The sequence below is a fragment of the Poromitra crassiceps genome (assembly GCF_964638095.1).
Source record: "Poromitra crassiceps genome assembly, chromosome: 10".
In the NCBI taxonomy this organism is placed as follows: domain Eukaryota; kingdom Metazoa; phylum Chordata; class Actinopteri; order Beryciformes; family Melamphaidae; genus Poromitra; species Poromitra crassiceps.
Window position 1 is genome coordinate 5526577 of NC_139631.1, and position 26508 is coordinate 5553084.

The 26508-nt window shown below is 44.8% G+C and overlaps 2 protein-coding genes across 2 annotated transcripts in view; one reads left to right on the top strand and one right to left on the bottom strand.

Annotated features, from left to right (window-relative positions):
- Positions 1 to 2944, bottom strand: part of rnf215 (ring finger protein 215) — a gene marked incomplete at its 5' end in the record, with an annotated part of 9755 nt that extends 6811 nt beyond the window's left edge. The window contains 4 exons of the mRNA XM_083644697.1: positions 29 to 114; positions 781 to 852; positions 1055 to 1207; positions 2711 to 2944. Coding sequence (XP_083500823.1) covers positions 29 to 114; positions 781 to 852; positions 1055 to 1207; positions 2711 to 2944 — 545 coding nt within the window. The remainder of the gene's footprint in view (positions 1 to 28; positions 115 to 780; positions 853 to 1054; positions 1208 to 2710) is intronic.
- Positions 2945 to 5579: 2635 nt separating this feature from the next.
- On the top strand, positions 5580 to 26508 carry LOC310783101 (SEC14-like protein 2). The gene is made up of 12 exons (XM_083643891.1): positions 5580 to 5798; positions 7211 to 7286; positions 13661 to 13704; positions 16541 to 16603; positions 16814 to 17002; positions 17212 to 17307; positions 17413 to 17473; positions 18402 to 18485; positions 19117 to 19223; positions 22409 to 22548; positions 22645 to 22814; positions 24928 to 26508. The coding sequence occupies exons 1-12, from the start codon at positions 5745 to 5747 to the stop codon at positions 25038 to 25040; spliced, it is 1197 nt and encodes a 398-aa protein (XP_083500017.1). The 5' UTR covers positions 5580 to 5744; the 3' UTR covers positions 25041 to 26508.

The following is a 26508-nucleotide window of genomic DNA, read 5'->3' on the forward strand; positions in this document are numbered from 1 at the left end:
CGTCACATGCAGCTGGAGGTCTCTGTACCTGAGAAGAGCCCCGATCAGCTTGGTGACGTTCTCCGATGTCTGGATGACAATGACTGGCTTGGACAGGACCTGGGACAGATCCATCTGCAACAGACCCAGGCAGGTTTATATGTGATGGTACGGCCCGGGCGATAATTCAATAATATCATTCATGTGGAATCATATTGTGTGATGATATTGTTATGTTATGTGTGTTTATTTCAAACATGTAACAACAAAATAAGAAACAAAACAAGAAAATACATGAAACAGGCAAAAAAGAAACATCAACAAAACACAAAATTCTTGACAAACAGAATTTAGCCACTATTACATGTTTGATTAAGAAGAAGTAAAACCTATTTTGTCCTACCCCCTTTCTCTAATTAATCATCAATATATTCATAGAAATATAAATAATATATGATACAAAATTCTGCAAGCAAATTTTATTTAAAAGCTCACAAAATGAAGTATGAAACATTTTAAGGTATATATATTTTTTAAGATTTCATACTTTGGCTTGGCAGTTGGCATCTCACCGAACACTGCCAGGCAGTTGAATGCAATTAGCATCAATTTGATTATTTAACGAGTTATTTTGAAAACAAAGCCATATTGTGATATATAGATATATTGATTAAAGTTTATGATTATCGTGATATTGATTTAACAAGCTTTTGGTCCAAATTGATTGCTGTGATGGAAAAAGAGGGAAGCTAGAGTCCAGATTGGAAATGGCTGCCAGTTATGTTTGAATGTAAAATGTACCTCGTGGACGGTGTTTTGGTTGAGGGCCAGGATGATCAGTGCAGACGCTCCCAGGACCAAGGCCCGCTTCATCTGGCAGAGAGGAAGACAATGATGACTTCAAGCAGAGCCCTTTAATATTAGATAGATGCCAATTCTAAGAAATGGTACTCATCCTGTCTCCTAAATGGGTGTGGTTATCAGCATGTGATTGGCTGTCTGTCAATGGTATGAAACTTCATGTGTGTGCGTGGCACTGGCGAAACATCCATGGCACAGATACAGGTTGACTCACTTTATTGACCACTCCATCAGCGAATGACTCCTGGTTGCCGGTGGAGGCTTTGCTCTCCTCCATCTGGACGGGCACCAGTCCTATCCAGGGCTCTGGCTCTTTGGGTTCGTCTTCACCTGTCCCTCCGCTCAGCTGGGGCTCTTCGTCCTGCAGCTGCTCACAGCAAATGGAAATGAACCCTTGTAGTGGACGTGGTGTAGGCCAGGGTGTGTGTGTGTGTGTGTGTGTGTGTGTGTGTGTGTGTGTGTGTGTGTGTGTGTGTGTGTGTGTGTGTGTGTGTGTGTGTGTGTGTGTGTGTGTGTGTGTGTGTGTGTGTGTGTGTGGCCAGGGTGTAAATCCCCACATGATCGCTCATCATGTTGATGTTAACGTTTTTCCCTTATTGGTGAATTCTTACTTCATTCCAGTCGATGTTTTTAAAGTAAATCCTAGATGCTCTCACAGTACACAACACATAATTAACGCCATAACAAGCCATTTGAGACATGATTAACAGCTGAAAGGTCTGAACCAGCCAGGGTTGAACCAGGCTGATGGACTCACTCTCATAAAGATTGGTGTGTCCCCCCCCGAATTAACATCATGCTGCCTATCAGGTTTGGGCGAAACAGCAATTATTAAGGAATTGTTTGTGTTAGTTTGAGATGGGCGGTGTTTAATACATCAGGACATCAGTTTCAGATAAGATATTTTAATTATAGGCTATTCTTCTTCTGCCAAGTATTTTCCTGTGATGATCGGCTAAATTATCCTATTCTGGCAAACCCCACCCATCTGGCACTGCTAGCGGGTTAAACCCAGTTCAGTTCAACCTTATTATCTCATCATCCCAGAGGGCAATTTATTTCACAGGCCAAAACAAAGCAATACAGCCAATAGACGCCTACGGTCTCTTTTCCATTGCCCTTCCCCCAACACCACCCATATCCCCTAGCCACTCCACCTACCCAGCCCTCAAATCCATGACTCTCTACCACCTTCCTATCCCTATGCCCCCCCCCCCCCCCCCCCCACACACACACACACACACAAAAACACCAAACACCATCCATCTCTCTAACCACTCATTTGGAATCATAACAATTCAATTTGACAATTGGAAACCTAGTTTCTCGCGATTGATCGTGTTTGTAGCCTACTAAATCATGTGAAAGCATGATGCACTGCATATTAAAACATCAAATAATAAAAGAATGATTTAAGAAGAGACTTGAAAGACTCAGACAGCTTTATCTCCAGAGCCTCAGGGGCCTGATGGCTAAAGCCTCTGGCCCCTTTAGTTTTCAGCCTGGATGCAGGAAGGGACAGAAGACCTCTCTGCCCGTGGAGGATCTCCAACTCTGCAAAGGTTCCTAACAAGGGAGTTGGAGTTGGTCACTGTGTTGGTGGGGGGAAGCATAGGGGAAACCATAGATAGACTGTAGGGGAAACCCCACTTGGAGATCATGCCCAATTGGAGATGAGGCACCGTCCATTTTGGAGGTGCACTTGGAAAATCTCACCTGTTTCTGGACTGTCAACGTTGCTAATATTCGCTTTTACATCCATTGTATTGCGTTTTATCAAAACAAAACGTCTGTCTCGTCCGCAGTAAGTTAACATCTCTGACATCTCTCCTCCTGGCTGTGTGGTGTGTAAGTAACCCCCTTAACTAACCAGAATCAGGTCTCCCTCCAGACCCTGGTCTTCCTCGCGGTGCTCGGAGCCGCTGCTGCCCCGGCTCGACTCGACCACCTCTCCCCGGAGAAGAGCGCTGACACCCGGCCGCTGCTCCAGGAAGACCTCCACCAGAGCGACCTGCTCAGCCGCGGCCAGCAGACCCGAAAACACGGAGGGAGCCGAGAGGACGACCGACACGCACAGGTAGGACCAGCAGCACACTGAAGCCATGGCCCGGATAACACTACTAAAAGCTAAGAAAGTTTATTAAAATCATATAAATAAATGAATAACCACGAAACAACTGCCAGTCGTCATTTCGGAGGAACCGCTAGCTTTCTTGGCAGCCAGGAAAAAATGTAAACAAGGGGGAGGGAGGGCAGCTTCCGCTCGGGACAGGAATTGAGCGTGAAGGTGTTGGAAAAGGAGGCTGCTGCCATCTGGTGGGGATTCGGGGGAAGTATCAAAACAATTATCTGACAGCTACATTTATTTTTGATGTATTCGGCGAAACAGTTTACTTTTCAACTAGCCGTCGTCCACACTCGGACATGTTGTTTACAACAATGGTGGTCAGGAGAGACAGAGAGGATTATAGCGAATTGTGTTTCTTGGTCACGCAAGCTCTGATAGTTGCGTTTTACGCATGCGCAGTGCCATTATGTGATTGGTCTCAAAGATCGTCTATTTGGGAAGATGCATCACGTAAATAAATCATGTGCGCGTCTTACCCGTCTGCCGTCTTGTGTCTTGTGCCCTCCCCTGGCGAAAAACCATGAAACGTATTCGTCCTGGAGAGCTTTTGTTCCTCGTGTGACCCAGCCACCAGGTGTGGCTCATTAAGAAAAGGCATCCAGACGGGACAAAGGATTTCAAATGGTTGTTGACCTTAGTCGATCAGTAGTGAGGATTTGCATTGGCAGAGGAGCGCTCCCGCACATGTCTCGAATTAGCAGCTGGTGTGGCTTTTCTGGGTTAGCAAGTTATGTTTTTTTATTTGCACATGTGCAGGGTTAACATCTATTTGCACACGTTTTCTGCAACTAAACTAACACGCACATGGTCTATCACAAAACTCTTTTCCCTCCCAGGCTCTGTGTCAACATGATGTTTGCAAGATTCAAGATGATCTTGAAGGTAAGCAGAAGTATCACTAGAATCCATTGGGCTGTATAGAGATAGGCTCCAGCACTGATGCCATCATGCCAAGAAGAAGTCTATCTTCATATAATCAATCATAAACATAAATCAGATCATAAACAAAATAAATGCATGTTATTTTCCTTTGTCTTTTCTTAAAATGATTTGGGTACAATTGCCATCACAAATTTGTGTAGCATACATGTAGGACAGAAAAGCAGCTATTAAATAGCAGCCACCCTGGAAGTTCTGGGATTATGCGTACCAAAATTGAATGTAGTTTACTGTTGGGTTTGCTCATGATAGTTAATGGATGGATGGATGATTGATTGATTGAATTATTGATGGATGTAGCATTACTATAATTTGTATCTGATTGACCATTATAACGAAGAAAACAATGACTTGCTTTACAGATTTCCATCGGACATCAAGGAGAGGAAGATATGGATTTGTTTGAGGTACCTATGACAAGTGCATGATGGAAACAGTCCCCATAATGTTCAAGACATCAAAAAAAAGTGGCGTCGTTGCATTGTAATTTAAACATACCACAAAATCCTGTGACCTGATGGGAAGCTAGCCCCATATGTTCTGCTGTTCCTCCGCTCCTCTCCGAAAACAGCGTCACATAACGTTAGTATCCAAAATCGGGGGTATCAAGTGGTTAAAACGCTCTCTTACCCGTCTCTGATGTCCAATTGCAGATCCGAACTAGTAGATGTTATATCTACAGTAATATGTGTGTCTGTGTATCTATATTACAGTCGTATGGTCGGGGGTGTATATTCCTGCGTGAAACAACCGTTTAAAAGCAGTCTTTCCACAGCCTGTGCCGAATTTAGGAGAGGAGAAGCGTGCCAGGACAGGACCCTTGGGAGTTTGAGTATTTCATGACATGTTTTGCTTCCCAGGTGCGCTGGATTTGATCACTGTGGCGCTGTATCGTGTAATTGCATTGTTGTTTTACGTAGCTGTAATGGTACTGAGTGTAAAAAAAAACAACAGCCAAGCATCCAGAAAGCGTAAGCGCCATGTCCGGGAACCCCCATCCTGTGTAAGTAGGGTTCACAGAGTAAAACCCACTGGTAATTGTAAAACCTGGCAATTTCCACCACTGGTTAATACCTGACAAGGGTGGAAGGAACAAATTAGCCAACATTTCCTCACTTTACTGTGATTGCAAATGATAGTGATTCACTATATCCAGCCCCAGCAGTTGTTAGTACTATTTATATGAAGGATTCAGGATGCCGGGCTAGTCATTCACAATAATCTGGCTTTAATTTGCTTGGGCACTTCAGTTTATAATTTCCAGATTTCCCAATGAAAATAATCTACTCTGAACTCTGACCTGTTTCCTTTGAAATCACATGGGAAATATTAAATCTAACATTGTCATTTCTAAAAACGCAACTAAGAAACCGTTACTCTGAGGATATTTTAGATTAGCTACTTTTTAGTGTTACTTAAGTAGAGTTCAACTTCTACTTAAATTACCAGCAAAGTAAACAGTAGCGCTTACACTCGGTGCTTCATTCTCCTCTCAGAGATACCTCTTCACATTTTATCCTATCTTTGGTTGAGCCTGCCGCACACCTCGATGGGCGGGGCTCTGGGCGGGGCGTGTGGCGTGTTTACTTTTTTTTTTTTAGTTACATGACAACTGACAGGCAGCCACTGCGCTCCCGCCTGAGCATCACACACACACACACACACACACACACACCTGCACCTCTGTCTCTGTCTGCTCTGCCCCCATCCCGCACACACACGCACCTCTGTCTCTGTCGCCCCCCCCCCTCACACACACACACACACACACACCGACGCATGAAACGAAAGCGTGCTGCGCGTACAGTTTGCAGGTATTTAGTGTGTGATCGCGGCCATGAGCGGCCGGGTGGGAGACCTCAGCCCCAAACAGGCAGAAGCGCTGCAGCAGGTGAGTTTATTGCTTACAAAATAAATATAATAAAGGTTTTCATATCGCTGTTGACACGGGCTGTGTGATGCTGAGCTGACACCGCGGGATTTGCCTGCGTAGGTTGCCTTGCTTTTTCATTTTTTCTAAAATGTGTCGACTCATACTGTAAATATTATTCCTATAAATAATATGCCGATAGGGCTCAGTAGTGAGTTTGTATAGCAATTATCGTGCTTTTTGGTATTTAAAAAATCCCCATGGTATCACTATAATATCCTAATAATAGGCTACACATATTGTAAATAGTTGTATGGTATTTAATTATTTAATCTCTTACTGTATCATTATAATATTCCTATAGGGACTTAGTCTATCTGTTGTTCTCAATACTTTATAGTGAAATAGTTCAATTGTATTTTTCTTAATATCCTATGGTATAACTAATATTCCCATAGTGTATTATAAATACTGTAAGTGTATTATAAACACTTTTGGTATTTTTCTTAATCTCCTATGGTGGGCCACATGTAGGATCACTGTGATATCCCTATAGTATAAATACTTGTAGTTTATCTATAACTTTGGCAATGTGGGCAATCTCTGTTTCAATTTTTATCCCACTGATGATGTCATCAGTGATGTCACTTGAGCAATTGTGCATTGTGACATCACTGATGATTATGTCATCAGTGATGTCATAAGACACTGATATCAGTGATGTCATAAGACTGATGGATGTAAACTTAAGGGGCGCACACACACACACACACACACACCAGTGTGCATGTAAGCTTAAGGGCAACGGCCAACAATATTTTGTGAACACCCGCACATGGCAATAGGGCAGGCGAGGCCATGCAGCAGCCGAACTATGGGCGAGGCCGCGCAGTGACCGAGCTGTGTCTGCGAGCTGCAGGGCGGCTGCGCCTAGGAATTTGAGTGTGCGAGATGCGTAGTTTGTATATAGTAACCTAAAATGTAGGCTATATAGTCCTGCAATAGGCACTACTGTAGTTCTCAGATTAAAGGCAACGTGAGTGTTTAGTCCTCGAAGCTGGAACTTACATGTGTCCTGTGGGTTTTGTACTGGTGCAAAAAAAAAAAAAAAAAATGGTGACCATTTTCAGCTTGGAGCATGTCAAATGATCAGGCATCCAGTCCCAGCCGCTGCAATCTGGGAAGCCAGAGTCTGTTGTCGTTAGACCCACAGACTCTGGGCTCCCAGATTACACCCGCTGTAGCTGGCTTAGGTCGTGGAACCTGATGATCTGCAGTGAAGAGAGAGTACAAACACTGTTTCTCAAGACTGTTGTTTTCCAGGGTGAAGATTTCCTCTCCAGCTCTGTGTTCATGTGTTGAAATCCTCTGTGTTGCCTGTATGCGGTCAAGTCTCTCAAAACACTTTACTTTCTGTCTTCCTTTTTTGAAAGTTTCGAGAGAGGATACAAGACATTCTTCCTCAACTTCCCGCCCAGCATGACCACTTCCTGCTACGGTGGCTCAGAGGTAAGCATGAAAACCAACCGTGCACCCGGCCGCGTACGTGACGTGAACTAAAGCAACAAGTCGCGCTATATAACCCCTCGCCTTTCCTGTGAATCAGTGATGACCTGCATGCTTTTTATTTGCATGCATTGACAGAGAAAAAGTCTGTCCAAACTGTCTGTGTCCCCATGAGTCTGTCCAAACTGTCTGTGTCCCCATGAGTCTGTCCAAACTGTCTGTGTCCCCATGAGTCTGTCCAAACTGTCTGTGTCCCCATGAGTCTGTCCAAACTGTCTGTGTGTCCATGAGTCTGTCCAAACTGTCTGTGTCCCCATGAGTCTGTCCAAACTGTCTGTGTCCCCATGAGTCTGTCCAAACTGTCTGTGTCCCCATGAGTCTGTCCAAACTGTCTGTGTCCCCATGAGTCTGTCCAAACTGTCTGTGTGTCCATGAGTCTGTCCAAACTGTGTCCCCATGCGTCTGTCCAAACTGTCTGTGTGTCCATGAGTCTGTCCAAACTGTGTCACTGTCTGTGTCCCCATGAGTCTCTCCAAACTGTATGTGTCCCCATGAGTCTATCCAAACTGTCTGTGTCCCCATGAGTCTGTCCAAACTGTCTGTGTCTCCATGAATCTGTCCAAACTGTCTGTGTCTCCACGAGTCTGTCCAAACTGTCTGTGTCTCCATGAGTCTGTCCAAATGGTCTGTCTCCATGAGTCTGTCCAAACTGTCTCCATGAGTCTGTCCAAACGGTCTGTGTCCCCATGTGTCTGTCCAAACGGTCTGTGTCCCCATGTGTCTGTCCAAACTGTGTCCCCCCATGAGTCTGTCCAAACTGTGTCTCCATGAGTCTGTCCAAACTGTCTGTGTCTCCATGCTTGTGCAGTAAGGAGAAGCTGCAGTGGTTTGTAAGCAGCTGTCACATGACAGGATGTGATGAAACCAGTCAATGGATGAAACATGTCTGTGAAACATGCGGTTGAGATTGGTTAAGACGAGAGCGACTCTGCTTGAGACGATACTTTTAAATCTGAACACAGTAACACTGTAAAATATCAAGCAAGGTAACAGTCCTGCTCGAGTCGGACATCCTTGTACTCTTCCTTTCCACGGCTGCTTGCTCACTCACGCCAACACCGATGAGCAGACGTGATCGTATGTCCGGCTCTGTTTCAGACTGAATCTGACCGGGACTCCTCGGCCTCTGCTTTCCCCCGGGGAGGGAGGTGCAGGGGAGGGAGGTGCAGGGGAGGGAGGTGCAGGGGCGGTGGAGGTGCAGGTTACACGCTCAGACTGGAGGGGGAAATGGGAAGTCGTTCTTGTTAAAGGCCTGGTGGAGCAGATGGCTGGCGTACTCTTGTGTCTCATCCTAATCTAGGGCTAATCGCATTAAAGCTAGACAGCGACAGACCGAACCGCGCTGCATGTTCCTTCACTTCGTCTTCATCTTTTAGAGAAATCTTCTACAACATGGTTTCCAGGTCTTTTACAACAGGGTTTCCAGGTCTTTTACAACAGGGTTTCCAGGTCTTTTACAACACTGAATTGAGGGAATGAGTCTTAATTAGTGTTAGTGAGGGCAGCCTGCTGTACTGTACTGTACTGTATTGTATGTCTCTGTGTGTGTATTGTTTTGGTAATGAGGCCTTACTGACTAACCACAGAGAACACTAAGCACCTGTTTCCCAACTGGCAGGTCAGGGTTAATGTTCCCAGCCTGGACAATGGCGGCCTGTTGGGGGCGCTGTATGCTCTGAATGATTTCAAGTTATTTTACAGCGAAATGCGTAGGCTATTCCTGCCTGAATGCGCAGGCTATTCCTGCGTGAATGCATAGGCCATTGCTGCGTGGGTTTCATGTCTCACTGAAGCTGTGGGAAGGGAGAGAGGAAAGTGCAGCCTGCCCATCTTATTGATTCACTGTAAATCAAATAACCCCAAGAAGGCTCAGGGTCAGCAGTCATAATGACCCTGACCTCTGACCTCATGGGGATCGATAAATAATCACACAAGTAGTATTGCGCTGGGGGGAATCTTGGTAGAAAGAATGCCGTACGGACGTCTTTTTTTCCTTGGACTTTCTGTTGCTGCAGGTTGAGTTTCTCTTGTGTCTGTTTAGCCATGGTGGCTATCGCTGCTAACTGCCCACTTCTTCTTCTAGTGTTTATTCCAAACAAGCCAGAAGAGTAAAACACATCGCTTCCTGTGCAGCAGAGGAAAGAGCTAGCAGACACCGGGAGTTAAGAACGGCAAATGTAAACACTTTGGTGAACTGGGAATAGATCGAATGAATCACTCTTTACTTGTGTTATATCAATTGTCGATATAGAGCAGCAAAATGGAAAAATAAAATGTCTCAGATTATCGCCCATAGCTCCAGGGGAACCTGTTTGAGTTTATCGTTCTCCAAATAATCAAATTGATTGGCTTGTAACCGTGGTTGTGTTTCCCTGTGAGGATTTCATGATTTACAAGCTGTTGGAAGCAGCGGTAGGAGAGAGGGATTTGCATCTCAGGGTTAGAGTGATGACTCCTGTATGAGTGACCGGTAGAAAGAAGGGCCACAAAACTCAATGAAATAGTGACTATGGAAATGTATAGGAACTGGCTTGACTTTAATGAAACAGATCTGGAGTATGAGCTGACACTCTTCAACACTCCAGCTTTCAATAGGTCCATTTCACATCGTCATGGTAACCGCTTCTGCATTGAGAAACGGATGCATTACAACTTCCTGTTGCCAGCCTTCAGTAAATCGCTGCACACAACCTTCCCAAAATCACCACTGATGAAATAAAGACTATTTCTTTGTAGACCCCTGGATCTAAACTAGACAGGCTGCAAGATTTCTAGCTAAAGTTTGCTCTTTGCAAAAATAAAGTTGTAATGCACCAGTTGCTCAATGTGGAAGCTGTTACTGTGTGACGATGTGAAAAGGGCCTATAATAAGAAACGTCCAAACTTCCTCTTCCTCTTTATTTAGTTACTGAGAGGAACAAACTGAGCAAACTGTATGTGTGCCAATTCCCAGATGACTCTGCAGATAAATGTAAAGAACTTGGACTTGACAGGTTCAAGTTATATGGTGGCAATTCAATCTATCATTGTCTTTTCATTGGGTGTGCCACTGTAGTGGGTGTGCCACCTTAAGAGAAGGTTTCCTGATCTGATTGTGCAAGATTGTACCAGAGTTCAGTGAGGTAGAGCTTTTTTACAACTCCTAACCCTGACGTCAGAGTTCAGTATAAAAGGTCTATCTCACTGAACTCTGACATCAGGGTTGACAAACTAAACTAGTTTCTAAAGACACAGCTTTAGTGCCAAACTAAACTAGTTTCAATGTAACAGTAACGGTTAGTGTAGACTTTACTAAAGACACAGCTTAGTGTCAAACTAAACTAGTTTCAATGTAACAGTAACGGTTAGTGTAGACTTTACTAAAGACACAGCTTAGTGTCAAACTAAACTAGTTTCAATGTAACAGTAACGGTTAGCGTAGACTTAAAGACACAGCTCTAGTGTCAAACTAAACTAGTTTCAATGTAACAGTAAAGGTTAGTGTAGACTTTACTAAAGACACAGATCTAGTGTCGAACTAAACTAGTTTCAATGTAACGGTTAGTGTAGATTTTACTAAAGACACAGCTCTAGTGTCAAACTAAACTAGTTTCAATTTAACAGTAACGGTTAGTCTAGACCAGTGGTTCTCAACTGGTGTAGCCTCAGGACCCACTATTTTCCTTGTCATGAAGTCACGACCCAAATTTCAGATTTTTTTTTAAACCACTCAAATTTATTGCACAAAAAATAGCGCATTCATTTAATACACAATACCTTCATGCACTGTTATAAACCTCAAATGAACAAAAAAGTGCACAGAAGTGCAACTAGGGCTAAAAACCAATTGAAATAAGGCAGACTTGAATTACAGGCCTATATGTTTTTAAATTTAAACAAGTCAAACTGGTCATGCTCAGAAAGTCTTATTATGAAAATGAATGTATGAAATGTATGAAATATGAAATAAAAGGCAGACTTATCTTGAATTACATGCCTATATGTTTTTAAACAAGTTAATAATAATAATAATAATAATAATAATAATAATAATAATAAAACAAGTTAACCTGGTCATGCTAATCCAGTTTCAATAGTCTGAATTTAATTAATATGAAATAAAAAGGCAGACTTTTCTTGAATCACAGGCAGAGCATATGCTTCAGCTTGTTAAACAAGTAAAACTGGTCAGGCTAATCCTGTTTCAATAATCTGAATTTAACTCAAATGAAATATGGGGGGGAATCACTTCCTGCTTCAGCACTGTACCAGAGATTTTCTTAGGCAATTTATTTTCCCATAGACATTTCATAAAATGCTTATAAAAAGAGTTTTACTTGGTCAAACCAAACGGTTCAGCTATATTTAGAATCAGGAGAGACCATAGAACATTTCACTCAGGCCAAAACCAACCATAGAAATATTTTCTTTAAAGCCAAATTTTGTTATGTTTTGGTCCAAGTGAAATGTTATGCGATCTCTCCTGTTTCTAATCATATATGTACCGTTTGGTTTGAACAAGTAAAACACTTTTTATAAGCATTTTACGAAATGTCTGTGGGAAAATAAACGTTCCACTTTGGCTCTCTATTGTCAACGGCTTTAAATGAATAAAACCCACAAATTTGTTCCCTGCTCTTAGTCCTTTCAGAGAGAACTCAAACTAATACACTGCAAATAGCCTTAATATATAGACGTTTGGTTAATTGTCAAATATTTGAAGGACTGTGTATTTATTCTAAACTGTCTTTGTTTCAGTCTTGCCCTGAGGCAGGGCATCTGGCCCCAAACATCAAGAAAGGGACATATTGACATGTTGTCCTGTCCTGGGCTTCTCTTTTATCTTCATTCAAATGTTGCTTTGTTCTCAAGATCAAATTCTGGCACAACCTGGTAAATAAATACTACAAGGCAAGAGTAATGATGATGTCATTCCACAAAGGATGCAGGTGCTCCTTGGGCCAGTTAATACTAACTTTAAGTTGAGTCCAAATTCAAACCGGTGGCGTAACAGTTTTTGGCGTTTCAAAGTTGGACATTTGGACCTCTAATGTAACTATCTTGCCCTTATTAGGGATTCCTGTGGCGTTTTTACACACACCAGAACACAGAGCCAAAATGGGCCGTCCATCACTTCAGAACTGGACCAGTGGGGTCCGAGATATCACGTTTGAGTTTAACATTTTGAATCTTTTTTTTTTTTTTTTTTTTTTTGCTTCAATAAAATTTAAAGAAATATATACTTTCAATCTGAGGAGGCAAAATGGAACATTAAATGTGATTCGTGGCAGAGTTGTGTGCGTTGTCTGAGTTCCCGGCAGCAGCGCAGGCTGTTGGGTGGTTGTTGTTGCCTCTGTCAGTGTTGCTGTCAGCTAGCTGCCGTCTGCAGAGCTAATCACCTTAGATAGAGTATTAGATGCTGTGTGTCCACTCTATTCTGGGTCAGTCGTGCTGTCAGGCAGAACGTCTGATCATTTAAGACCTTGGCAACCCCATCACCACTTTACTGACGGAGTGATTGGCTTGTTTTAACTAGTCTTGTCCATCTTATTGGTTTTCCAATCGGACGAATCAGCGCGACGACATCACGACCACCTGGAAATGCGCAACCACAGCAGTTAACTAGTATGAGTTGTGCCAAACAAACGTGAATATTTCAAAAACGATACATCACATCGCTTATATTGACATTCTGAGTGAGAGTAGAAGTAGCTCACGGGTCTGATGTATAATATATGTGTATCATGTTGAAGTTGTGTGAACTGTCGCCGTTTTTAAAAAGAAGTGAATTTAGTCAAAAGCACAGCCTGCTAGAGTGAGACACTCAAGGCTGGCTCCATAGGGTCCCATTATAAAGTGGCCCCCCAGTCAGCAGTTTGTTGAGCAACACTGATCCCTCGTATAGCCCTAGGAGGCCTAGTGTTAGCAGGTTCACCCGCAATCAAGACGATGCTGCTCACCCTCTTTGTAAACACACCTTAAGGTTGTCTACATCAGGGTTTCTCAACTGGTGGGTCGCGGGGCCGTTTTGAGTGGGTCGCGGATGCCTGTGGGGGGAATGTGTTTCGCACCAGCAGCACCAAAGATGTTTTCTCCACTGGGGCCATTTTGATCTGGTGTGTCAAGTGTTTCGATCAGTCATGTTTCTACCAATAGTGATGGTTTCTAGCAAAGGCAGTGTGTTGTAATAGCATGCTGTGTTTTAGACTAATTTAGATGTTGTCAAAAACACATTTTAATATTTCACATCAGTTATTATGGACAATGGATTTCTGTGTGTATTGCTTGCACGTTCCTCCTCTCTTCTCACTCTTTTTTCCCCCTGATCCTTTTCACAGCCAGAAACTTCAACCTCCAGAAGTCTGAGGCCATGCTGCGAAAGGTGACTCTCCACACTGTTGTCCAGGATAACCCATGTCTAAAGCTGCTGTATTGTAGCCTCCACCTGCATGTAGCCTCCACCTGCATGTAGCCTCCACCTGCATGTAGTCTCCACCTGCATGTAGCCTCCACCTGCATTTAGCCTCCACCTGCATGTAGTCTATACTATACCTGCATGTAGCCTCCACCTGCATGTAGCCTCCACCTGCATGTAGCCTCCACCTGCATGTAGCCTCCACCTGCATGTAGCCTCCACCTGCATGTAGCCTCCACCTGCATGTAGCCTCCACCTGCATGTAGCCTCCACCTGCATGTAGCCTCCACCTGCATGTAGCCTCCACCTGCATGTAGCCTCCACCTGCATGTAGTCTATACTATACCTGCATGTAGCCTCCACCTGCATGTAGCCTCCACCTGCATGTAGCCTCCACCTGCATGTAGCCTCCACCTGCATGTAGCCTACACCTGCATGTAGCCTCCACCTGCATTTAGCCTCCACCTGCATGTAGTCTATACTATACCTGCATGTAGCCTCCACCTGCATGTAGCCTCCACCTGCATGTAGCCTCCACCTGCATGTAGCCTACACCTGCATGTAGCCTCCACCTGCATTTAGCCTCCACCTGCATGTAGTCTATACTATACCTGCATGTAGCCTCCACCTGCATTTAGCCTCCACTTGCATGTAGTCTATACTATACCTGCATGTAGCCTCCACCTGCATTTAGCCTCCACCTGCATGTAGCCTACACCTGCATGTAGCCTCCACCTGCATTTAGCCTCCACCTGCATGTAGCCTACACCTGCATGTAGCCTACACCTGCATGTAGCCTCCACCTGCATTTAGCCTCCACCTGCATTTAGCCTCCACCTGCATTTAGCCTCCACCTGCGTGTAGCCTCCACCTGCATGTAGCCTCCACCTGCATTTAGCCTCCACCTGCATGTAGTCTATACTATACCTGCATGTAGCCTCCACCTGCATGTAGCCTACACCTGCGTGTAGCCTCCACCTGCGTGTAGCCTCCACTTGCGTGTAGCCTCCACCTGCGTGTAGCCTACACCTGCATGTAGCCTCCACCTGCATGTAGCCTCCACCTGCATCTAGCCTACACCTGCATGTAGCCTACACCTGCATGTGTGGAGCTTTTACAGAAATGCCACAAAGTCCATGCAAATTGTTTATTGCACCACCATTGTCTTTTGAAAGCAGGGGCGCCGGCTGATTTGTCTTGCGTCAAGGTGCTGCTTGTGAAAGTGTCATTAGTCCAGCAGCAGCACATACATCAACTCAAGAATGGTTGTAGATGAGAGATTAGATGAGATTAAACTTTTATGACCCCTGTGAGGAAACAGAGGTTTTACAGCAGCAGAGGATAAGGTGTAGATAGGAATAAGTGGAATGCTGTGTACTCATTGGGGGGGTCACAGTTGCACTTTCTCTGGCAGCCATATTGGAGGTCCTCCACACATGAGGGCTCCATGTCTACAGTTTGTCCCAGCACATTATCATTAACAATATTTAACATGGCAAATTTTTATTGTAACAAATTGTTTCTGAAATGTGCCATATCAAACAATTGTATTTAAGAAGTCGGTATATGAACATAAATGGGCTATATGTGGAACATTTCTTTTTCCCTTTGTGTGTGTTATGTGTGCGCATGTGAGTGTGTGTAGTGTACAACTCTGTGTACCATTGATCCTCCTCCTGCTGATGGGGCGGGTTTTGCTTTGTCTAAGCTACTTAAGTCTGCATGTGCTGATCTGGGGGGTGTGGGTAGTGCAGCGGTCCATTCCCTGCCTACCAGCACGAGGGTCGCAGGTTCGAGCCCCCGTGTTGCAGACTATCAGATGCTTCCTCCGATTCATGTGTACACCTTTATTTACAAGGCTATCCTTGGTCTACTCCCAGCATATTTACAGGCATACATTGATCGAAAAGAATCAGGAGGTTACCGTCTACGCACACAGGCGCTTCTGTTACTATCTGTCCCTAGAGTGCGTACCGAGCTTGGGAAAAAGGCTTTCAGGTATGCTGCGCCTTCCTCCTGGAACCAGCTACAAAACAGCCTGATTCTCAGAGAGCTGGTCTCGTTAAATGCTTTTAAATCGCTAATGATAGATTTTGAAACGTCCAACTCTGCCTGCAGATGCTATGAATGATGTTAACTGTGCTTCCTAGTGTTTTATTTTGTTATATGTTGTCATATTTGTTATAATTGTTTGTTATATATGTCGGAACCATGTCACTGTGCTGCTGCCTGTCTTGGCCAGGACTCTCTTGTAAAAGAGATTTTTAATCTCAATGAGTTCCCCTTCCTGGTTAAATAAAGGTCAAATAAAAAAATAAAATAAAATGTGAGCTCACCAGCCGCTTCTTTTCACCTGACAGCGAGGAGCCTCACCGGCAGTCCTCGCCCCCCCCCCCCCCCCCCCCCCCCCAGCGTGATCCTCCCTGGTGCTACGTCCTTGCGGTGATACACCTCGCTGTCAGGTGAAAAGAAGCGGTTGGCGACTGCACATGTATTGGAGGAAGCATGTGCTAGTCTACAACTCTCCCCAGATCAGCAAAGGGGGTGGAGCAACGGCCAGGACAGGAGAGGGAATTGGCAGTACAATTTGGGAGAAGGAGCAGTAAAAACTTTATTTAAAAAAAGGGAAAGATAAAAACAAAAAAACACATTCTACTGTATGTCTGTGTGCTCCACAAACTCATTAACAATATGAAACACGATTGTTTCTGCAATTTAAAATTCAATAAAAATATGTGATACAAAAAAATTAAAAAATTAAACACTTTTACTGATGTTAACAAGCACCTGTCTTTCCTTCCAGCATTTGGAGTTCCGGAAACAGATGAAAGTAGACACAATAACGACAGAATGGCGTCCGCCAGAGGTAAAACTCTCTTAACCTTTGGTTCCCAATAGGTTCAGTGCACTTAAAGTCACTGTGAAATAACGCTGTCCCTCATTACCTTTTGAGTGGATATCTATTTAACGGTCAGCATCTTAGCAAATAGCCTCAGTCCACGGCTAATCCTGTTCACACCCTGCGCTGTTGGACATGGAAATGTCCGTTGCTGAAAATGTCCGTTGCCGCCTCCAGGTGATAGAGAAGTATCTGTCGGGAGGGATGTGCGGCCATGACCACGAGGGCAGTCCCATCTGGTACGATATCATCGGACCCATGGATCCCAAAGGCCTCTTCCTGTCCGCCGCCAAGCAAGACTTCATCAAGTCCAAGATCCGAGACTGTGAGCTTCTGCAGAAGGAGTGCACGCTGCAGTCCGAGAGGGTAATCTCACAATTTCATCGCGCTTATTTTCAAGATTATCAAGATTATTATTTACTTTTTTGTTACTCCCACCACCCCTCATAATCAGCCATGCCCACCACACACATCCCCAGTTAAACTGTACAGGTTACAGCAATGATTTCTGCCTAATCATATCTCTCTCTCTCTCTCTCTCTCTGTCTCTGTCCATCACTCTTGTTTTCCTCTAGCTGGGGAGGAACGTGGAAGCAGTCACCATGATATTTGATGTTGAAGGTCTGGGTCTCAAACACTTGTGGAAACCTGCCATTGAGACATTTGGAGAGGTACACACACACACACACACACACACACACACACACATGCACTAAAGTAAGACTTGAAGTAAGTTGGTCAGCAGCACCTCCAAATGTGTTCCTCTGCATCACCAGCTCCTCCAGATGTTTGAAGAAAACTACCCAGAGGTTCTGAAAAGACTGTTTGTCATTAAAGGTATGTTTTACATCCATCACTGGGTATGTAGATGGAGCAGGTAATCCTTGATGCAGGGGGTGTCCATGTAGTGCGGTGGCAGGTTCGAGCCCTCGTGTCAGGCACAACTGGCCGTGTCCGCGGGTGAGAAACCGGCTTAAGGGTATGTGTCCTGGTCGCGTGTATACTTTTTGGCAACCCAGTTTAGATGAGACCACGCCCCGAACTCATTTGATTGGTCGCCGCAACTACGCCTTGCCACCCTGCCAACCAAGCCACTCCTCCGAACTCATCCGCCAAAGCGAGATGCACACACGCACACACCATTTCCCCGCCATACACGTCAGTGTCCCCCGCCACCATTGACAACAAACTACCGTAAACAGCAGAGGCGACTCCGCTGCACCCCGAACAGTCAGCCGCTGAAAGAGAACTCTTTCCCCAAAGTCGAGTGTGTTTTCCCCGTTGCCCCCTGTTTCTCCTTCCCCTGGAGATGTGTGGCTCGGAGAACTAGGCGCGGGGGCAGCGCATCCCGGCTTCGTTATGCAACGGGGAAAACACACTCCACTTCGGGGAAAGAGTTCTCTTTGACCGGTGCCTGCATGGTTGTCAGGGGGAGGCGACCAATCAAATGAGTTCAGGGCGTGGTTTCATCTAAACTGGGTTGCCAAATGTATACACGTGTCCTGGTCGCTGCACCAGCGCCTCCTCTGGTCGGTCGGGGGCACCCAAAAAAAAAAAACTCCTTGATGCAGGTTAAAGGAATGATAATTCAGATGAGGAATTCATTGATTTTTTTCCTACGTTTTTGTTTTGGACGCTGCTGTTATCCTGTTCTCATCCTGATCTTAAAGGGGTAGTTCATTTTCTGGGAACTGTATCAATGCTCCTAATGGTATCTGCACCTGTCGGTTGAAGCCGGGTTAACAGCCTCTTTTTCTGCCTGCAGCCCCTAAACTCTTCCCGGTGGCCTACAACCTTGTCAAGCACTTCCTGTGTGAGAATACGCGGCAAAAGATCTTCATCCTGGGGGGTGAGAGAATGGCGTCCGCCATCTTTAATCTCTTCTGCAAAGCCATTATGGAAAAACAAAAAACAAACAAATCACAGCACAAACAGAAAAAAGAAATTTGAATTTGTTGTGAAGTAAAAATGACATGATCAACTCATAAAATGACATTGGAAAGAAAGAGAAACTAGGTAAGTAAGGATATTAATAAAACATTTTATTATTATCCTTGCTGCTTCTCCAGGCACCACTACAGCACAGTAAAACCTATATAAAATAAATACATAATACCAATAATAACACCTGTTACACCTACATGCAGATGATTTAGCAAAAGGCCACAGAACAGCAATGTTTTGTGTCTACTTTTAAAAGAAGGGACAGTGGGAGTCACATGTCAGGGAATCTGGAAGTTTATTCTAGTAACTGGGAGTGTAATTACCGTACTAAAAGCAGCTTCACCAGCTTCTCCGTGGATTTCCCCCCCAAAATGGAATGAATAACCTCTCTCTGTGTGTGTGTGTGTGTGTGTGTGTGTGTGTGTGTGTGTGTGTGTGTGTGTGTGTGTGTGTGTGTGCCCCTCTCTCCGTTTATCTCTTTGTCTGTGTGTCTGTCTCTCTCTCTCACCTCCATTGTTTGATCTGTGGTTGTGCAGACAACTGGCAGGAGACGATACTGAAGTACATCGACCCAGAGGAGCTGCCTGCTATGTACGGGGGCAAACTAACGGATCCTGATGGAGACCCCCGCTGTCGGACCTGGGTGAGTCAGTCTGCATTACCATTAGCAGACCACGCTGCCCCCTATGGGTGAGGATTCTCCCGCTGTTACTAGGTGGGCCGATAAATCAGAAGAAACAAGTATCCGTTACAGGTACTGCTTTTTACTGTCATCATTTTGACATATTATCAATATTTGGAGAGCAGTGACTCAAAGATTGGCAAGTTCAGGCAAGCCACTCCAGACAGGCCTATTATAAGTAGTTAAACTGAAATTATCCTTTGATCAGATTTATTAACCTTAAACTCCGCCCCATTTGTAAGACCTCAGTCTAAATTTTGACAGCTGACATGTTGACCTCACCTGGGGCTTTTCCGCTGGGGTCAATGAACCATCTCCCCACTTGGCACTTGCTTGTATTTTCATTCCATTTGCACTGGGAACTAGGAATCTCCCAGTTCAAAGGTCGGGAGCGCCCCGCGATGTCACCTGACCTGGGATTTCCTACTTTGAAATTTGGGGGAACCTCACCAACGCAGATCTCAAAATCCAAGACGGCAGCTCACGGAGCAACAGTAGTGAAAGCTGCAGTTTACATGGTTTATTAGCACTTCTGTCTTATGTGTCTCACAAAGTCAGTCGTACACACAGTACTATCTAACCTCTATCTGTGTCGACATTTTGCTACAGTGTTTGTATGCGCAAAATCCCCCATAATGCATTATCAACTGTTATTGCTAACAAGCTAGCTTGGCCTGAGCTAACCCTTGTAGATTCTGTTTTACTGGAACCCGCTCAACTCGGGTGTGGCGTCACTCAACTGTAGTATATGTATAGTTCCCAGTGCAAATGGAATGCGGCATTACTGGCTTTCCTTGAGTGTCCCACCTTGAACTGAACACCTGTCTGTCGTGTTCCTGTTTTTTCTTCCTCCCCCAAATGCCAAACATTCCCTCAAGAGATGGCACAGACTGGCTCAGAAGTGATTATATACTGTGTGTATACAAATTGTAACAGTTTTACTTTGTTGTGTAACATTACTCAGAAGGTAAACTCAGAGAGCTATATAGCCAATTGTATTTAAAGCTGGGGCAACTTTTCTGATCACAAACATTGTCAGACACACGTAGCAGCAGTCGGTGTAACGGATACAAGTGCAGTCACAGCACGATCGGTCCACCTGTAGCAGTCAGAATGACCTATAGACCCCCTCAACCCTTTGCTGAAATAAGCCGGCTGGCTGTGTAGCTGCTTACGTCTTTTATTTATTTACTCAGATGTTGGTGTGAGCATGGCTTGTGACTCCTGCCTTGATGCCAGGGTTGCTAGTTTGATTATAGTTTGCGTTGCGTAGTGCGACTCCAGATCTGCTGTAGTTAGAAGACTAGTAGCTTTGCTTGGCTGAGGGACATCTGAGGACAGCTGAGGGACATCCCCGTGACTCGCCTGGCTGACATCACACTCCAGACACCGTATTAAGAGCTTAAATTTGGCCAACCTTGATATTTGTCAATCCCCCCCATCTCACCAGTTCTTCCTGTGGCTCCCAAATGTTTGTTGTCTGAGGCAGAAATGATAGAAAATGTTAAATGTGTAGAAGAATGTTAGATGTTAGAAGTAAACACTATGACATGGGAGTTTCGTTTTCTGCAACACTGCATCCCAAAATGTTAGAGCTGTTAAAAGTGCAGTGTGTAGTTTTGGGCAGCATCTAGTGGTGAGGTTGCAGATTGCAACCAGTGGTTACAATGATTACAATGAATCCAGCATGGGCCGCCCTTGAAAATATGGCCTGGGCACCAGGTGCACCATCAAACCGCTTTAGCCCAGCAGCTGTTTCTGCAGCCATCGGATGCATTAGTTCCCAGCAGCTGTTTCTGCAGCCATCGGATGCTTTAGTTCCCAGCAGCTGTTTCTGCAGCCATCGGATGCGTTAGTTCCCAGCAGCTGTTTCTGCAGCCATCGGATGCTTTAGTTCCCAGCAGCTGTTTCTGCAGCCATCGGATGCTTTAGTTCCCAGCAGCTGTTTCTGCAGCCATCGGATGCTTTAGTTCCCAGCAGCTGTTTCTGCAGCCATCGGATGCTTTAGTTCCCAGCAGCTGTTTCTGCAGCCATCGGATGCTTTAGTTCCCAGCAGCTGTTTCTGCAGCCATCGGATGCTTTAGTTCCCAGCAGCTGTTTCTGCAGCCATCGGATGCGTTAGTTCCCAGCAGTTGTTTCTGCAGCCATCGGATGCGTTAGTTCCCTGCAGCTGGCAGCCTTTTGACTGCAAACACCAGCAGCTTGAGTAGTCGCTCGCTAATCGGTCATCTTCTAGATGAGAAAACTGACCCCACATTTGTCACTATATCTCTCTAGATAAAGTTTCCCACTTACTGGTCCCAAGACGGCTGAGGAAGAGAAGGAGAGAGTTTTGTTTTCTTTTTTGGAGCGGCTCGCATTCAAGATTCAAGGAATGAGACTCGGCCTCAAATCTTTTTCTTTTTTCGACCTTGTGTGTTTTTTATCGCATGGACAGAGGGAACTAGCTGTTCTTGTCCTTGTCATCGTACTGTATTGTTTTTCCTAGTTTATAGCTATTGATGTAAGTTGATCTTATTGAACTGAGGATGTTGCTACTCGTCTGATACCAGTCGCTGACAAGCCTCCAGGGTCTTGTGTAGTTCTGTTCCAACGTGAAGCACAAGGCAGAGGGTCCTTCATCTCACCATGCAGTCTCACAATTAGAGATGGGTGAAGTTAGTGAATGACTGCTAAAAGGAAAAGATTTAGAGTTTTTGTAGGCTTTACTATACGAGGAGTTTGGGGGGGAAATATTCGTTATTTATTTATTTCATGGCAAAGTCTGGCACCATCTCAGGACCCAAAGTTTGCACTAGCACACATTTTAGACAGACCCTCCATGTCCTCACAGTGCTGTCAAGGGTTTCACAGAACTTGATTGGTTTGAAATGATTAAACAGGAAGTTGGAAATGAAAACACTGTGCTTTTGTTTGTACGGCGAAGCCTTGAATGTTTAAAGATGCTTATCTTGTGCAGACGAAGGAAGTAGAAACAGTTATAGATAGATGATTCCTCAAAGACACAGTAAGTCACGCTTTCTCTATATCCTCATTTTTCTCTCCCCTCAAAGTATTCCAACATTTCATACTCTACATTTCCCACATGAACAGTTTAACGGCCGCATCCTAACTCTCTGCATGTTCTGTATGTGTCCCTGTTCCAGATCAACCATGTAGGCCCGGTTCCCACCTCCTACTATGTGCGGGACCATGTGAAGGTGGACTATGAGCAGTGTCTGACGGTCAGTCGAGGTTCCTCTCAGCAGCTGGAGTATGAGATCCTCTTCCCCGGCTGCGTCCTCAGGTCAGCTGGGTATCTTAGTCGAGTGGCCCCTAAAGTAAGTCCATAGAAAAATCTGAAAAGCCAGATTTGATGGATGTCCTCTTGGTCCATGCGTAGGTGGCAGTTTGCGACGGAGGGGGCGGACATCGGCTTTGGGGTGTTTGTCAAGGCAAAGAAGGGCGAGCGGCAGAAGGCGGGTCAGATGCAGGAGGTGGTGCTCAGCCAGCGCTACAACACCCACTTAGTGCCTGAGGACGGCTCACTGACCTGCCAAAACCCAGGAGTCTGTGAGTAGGCTGTCTGTGCGTAGGCTGTCTGTGCGTATGCTGTCTGTGCGTAGGCTGTCTTTGAGTAGGCTGTCTGTGCGTAGGCTGTCTGTGCGTAGGCTGTCTGTGCGTAGGCTGTCTGTGCGTAGGCTGTCTGTGCGTAGGCCGTCTGTGAGTGACCTGTCTGTGAGTAGGCTGTCTGTGCGTAGGCTGTCCTGTCTGTGAGTGACCTGTCTGTGAGTAGGCTGTCTGTGCGTAGGCTGTCTGTGCGTAGGCTGTCTGTGAGTAGGCTGTCTGTGCGTAGGCTGTCTGTGAGTAGGCTGTCTGCGAGTAGGCTGTCTGTGAGTGACCTGTCTGTGAGTATGGCTGGGCAGGAATCTAGACAGTTTTCACTGGATTGTGTTGCTATGGGAACAGTTTGAACCCTAGCTTATTTCCTGTCAGCTTAGCTATATTAGCAAACACTGCAACAGGAAGTAAGCTAGGACCAATTTAGAACGTTTATGTCGTCAAGTTAAAACCATCTATGTACGAACAAATGTGATTTATTTTTAGCTTCCCGGTTGTTTTTGTCAAAAAGCAGCCTAACCATGCAGACAGGAATCCCCCCCGTCTGCTTACTAAAAATGGTTTAGTCCAGCTGCTTCCACAGCTCAGATGTACTATTATAGTAGTATTTGGAGCTTTAGAGGGAGCAGAGTGAGGACAGACATGGCACCATGTCTCCGCCTCAAACTGAGGTAAACTCGGGATGTATAGAAAACTAATGGGGATATCTGTAAAGCATACAAACGTGTGCCTGCCTACTATTGGCATTTCTAATCTGGTGCCTGTGTCAGTGCAGAGATGGCTCGCCTTCAATATCTGCTCGGGTAGGCATTTGATGGCACATGGTGGGATTAATGTGGGCAAAATGGCCGACAGTTTTAGATTAGCTAACAAGTTGACGCTAAGCTACTGATGTTATCAGACATGATGGACATTAAAAATATGAATCGGGGTTAGACCCATGGGTTAGGGTTAGCCCCATGGGTTAGACCCCATTGTGGACCCTGAGCCGAGCACTTTCGGTAGGGCGAGCAGATTCTGTAGGGCGAGCAGATTCTGTAGGGCGAGCAGATTCTGTAGGGCGAGCAGATTCTGTAGGGCGAGCAGAATCTGTAGGGCGAGCAGAATCTGTAGGGCGAGCAGATTCTGTAGGGCGAGCAGAATCTGTAGGGCGAGCAGAATCTGTAGGGCGAGCAGATTCTGTAGGGCGAGCAGAATCTGTAGGGCGAGCAGAATCTGTAGGGCGAGCAGAATCTGTAGGGCGAGCAGAATCTGTAGGGCGAGCAGATTCTGTAGGGCGAGCAGAATCTGTAGGGCGAGCAGCAGATTCTGTAGGGCAAGCAGAATCCGTACCTACACCTGCAGTCGTTCCTACACCTGCATTGCACCGTAGAAGCATCAATTTGACACGCGTCAAATGAGGCCCGTCAATGATCACTTTCAGTGCGTTGGGCCGAACACCTGAAGGGAAAAATATATAATAGTAGACCTTCCCTTTAACATGAAAAGGTACACATATGGCATTGTAACATATAGATAACTATAGATAAGATAACCATTGTTATCGAAGCATGATGATAAACTCAATGTGTGTAGGAACATTATGTGGTTGAATACTTTATGACAACTGTAAAGGCACATTACATAATCTGTGACTTTTACTGACATCTCTCTGTGACCAAGGAATTTCAACATCACCACGGTCTGTGTTTATTGGATGGAGTCATCACCACTGTCTGTGTTTATTGGATGGAGTCATCACCACTGTCTGTGTTTATTGGATGGAGTCATCACCACTGTCTGTGTTTATTGGATGGAGTCATCACCACTGTCTGTGTTTATTGGATGGAGTCATCACCACTGTCTGTGTTTATTGGATGGAGTCATCATCACTGTCTGTGTTTATTGGATGGAGTCATCATCACTGTCTGTGTTTATTGGATGGAGTCATCATCACTGTCTGTGTTTATTGGATGGAGTCATCATCACTGTCTGTACTTATTGGTTGGAGTTTGTCTTGCTGTTGAGTGTCTTCACCCAGCGAGGGCAGTATACATCTTGCTAACTCTTCTGTGTGTCTTTCCAGACGTGCTGCGATTTGACAACACTTACAGCATCTTCCAGGCCAAGCGAGTCAGCTTCACTGTGGAGGTCCTGCTACCGGACAAGATGCAGTCGCCGCGGGCCAGCATCAGTTAGCTGAAGGCTGGACAAGGAAGAGGGCAGAATCCCCCCCTCTCTGTTGTCAGGTAGACTGGACCACCTCTGATTAGTTGCCACAAATGGACCCTTCTCAGAGACATGGCTGACGGACTTAGATCGGTTTGCCAGCAATGTTACAAAGCCAACTTTCTCTCGGCTAACGTCTGTGATCACTCATTTTGAGTTTCCACATACATACGTACAGAAACGGAAAGATGTGTCAACGACAACATCTGCATTGTGTTCCAAGTTGTGTAACGGACAGTTGGCTTTTTATGACATTGCTGCCAATGGTGAGAACTATACTCTGCAAAGACGAAGCAGAAGTACGTCAGCCATGTTTGTGAAAAGGGTCTAGAAGCGCAGCCTGAGACACTTGATGTGGAACTGCAGCCATGGAAATGACATGCTGCCAACACCTGTCCTCCACATGACATGCTGCCAACACCTGTCCTCCACAAGGAATAAAGAATCCGATCAACATCAAGATCTGATTGTTTGATGACCTTTTGACCTCTTATCTCTCTCGCTCCCTCCCATTCTCATCTGAGCTATGAGTTTTTACAGTGTGGATAACATCCCTTTGTATATTTATTTATCTGTTTACAGTTTATTTCTACAATTCTGAGATGAGATTATCTGGTGAAATCATAAAGCCTTAAATTCAAATAGTCAAATCAGCATTATACTGTGTATTTAAAATTATATGCATTCATGTTTCAAAGAATATATGCAGTGTTACGTACTGTTCACGTGAATCTGAATTGTTAATGTCCTCTGACAATATGTTGCACTTACCAGACACTTATTGAATGTAGATTGTGGTTGATAGCCCCAAAAATAGATAAGTGAATCACAATATTTTTATATCTAAATTGTCAGGATACTATAACTCTTAAGAAAACAGGACCACCTGATAGGCTCTCAGTACTAAAGGACCATGCCAGTGCGATTTGCGTTTCTCCTCTTAGACCGTGTTTATTTCAAAGTAATTTACTTTGAAAAATAGCAAATATTTCATACTGTCTCTCACTCCTTACATAATGCTCCACACAGTGATGTGAAACAGTAACAGGATACAGCAGGAGGTGAGCAAAACTCATGCTGGAAACATTAGTAAAGCGCAGATATTTGGAATTGAGCCGAGGGCCAGGACAGCCTCTCTATAGGCCACTCTGCCTCGTTCAGCTGATCCTCAGCTCGTGTCATTTGAGATATTGAGAGTGACTTGAAGATGAAGACTCGCTGTTGCAGGAGGCAGGCAGGCGCTGCACAGATTGCACAGTTTTCTTATTGTTTGACTTGAAGTTGAGACATGTTTCCACACAAGTCCTAGAGACAAGTGTGAAAACTAAAACAGCCACCACATACTCTCAGGCTGAAGATGCTGGTCAGAAAAATGTATCAACAATAATCGGTGGAAGAAAAATGATCTATTACATTGTTGAATTAATATACATTAAAA

What these genes read in the sequence shown, in the direction of transcription:
- LOC310783101 (XM_083643891.1), top strand. Translation starts at nt 5,745, where the DNA reads ATGAGCGGCCGGGTGGGAGACCTCAGCCCCAAACAGGCAGAAGCGCTG. An exon ending in TTCCCCGGCTGCGTCCTCAG is followed by an intron (nt 22,549 to 22,644) that starts GTCAGCTGGGTA and finishes GTCCATGCGTAG; the next exon opens with GTGGCAGTTTGCGACGGAGG. An exon ending in CTGCCAAAACCCAGGAGTCT is followed by an intron (nt 22,815 to 24,927) that starts GTGAGTAGGCTG and finishes GTGTCTTTCCAG; the next exon opens with ACGTGCTGCGATTTGACAAC.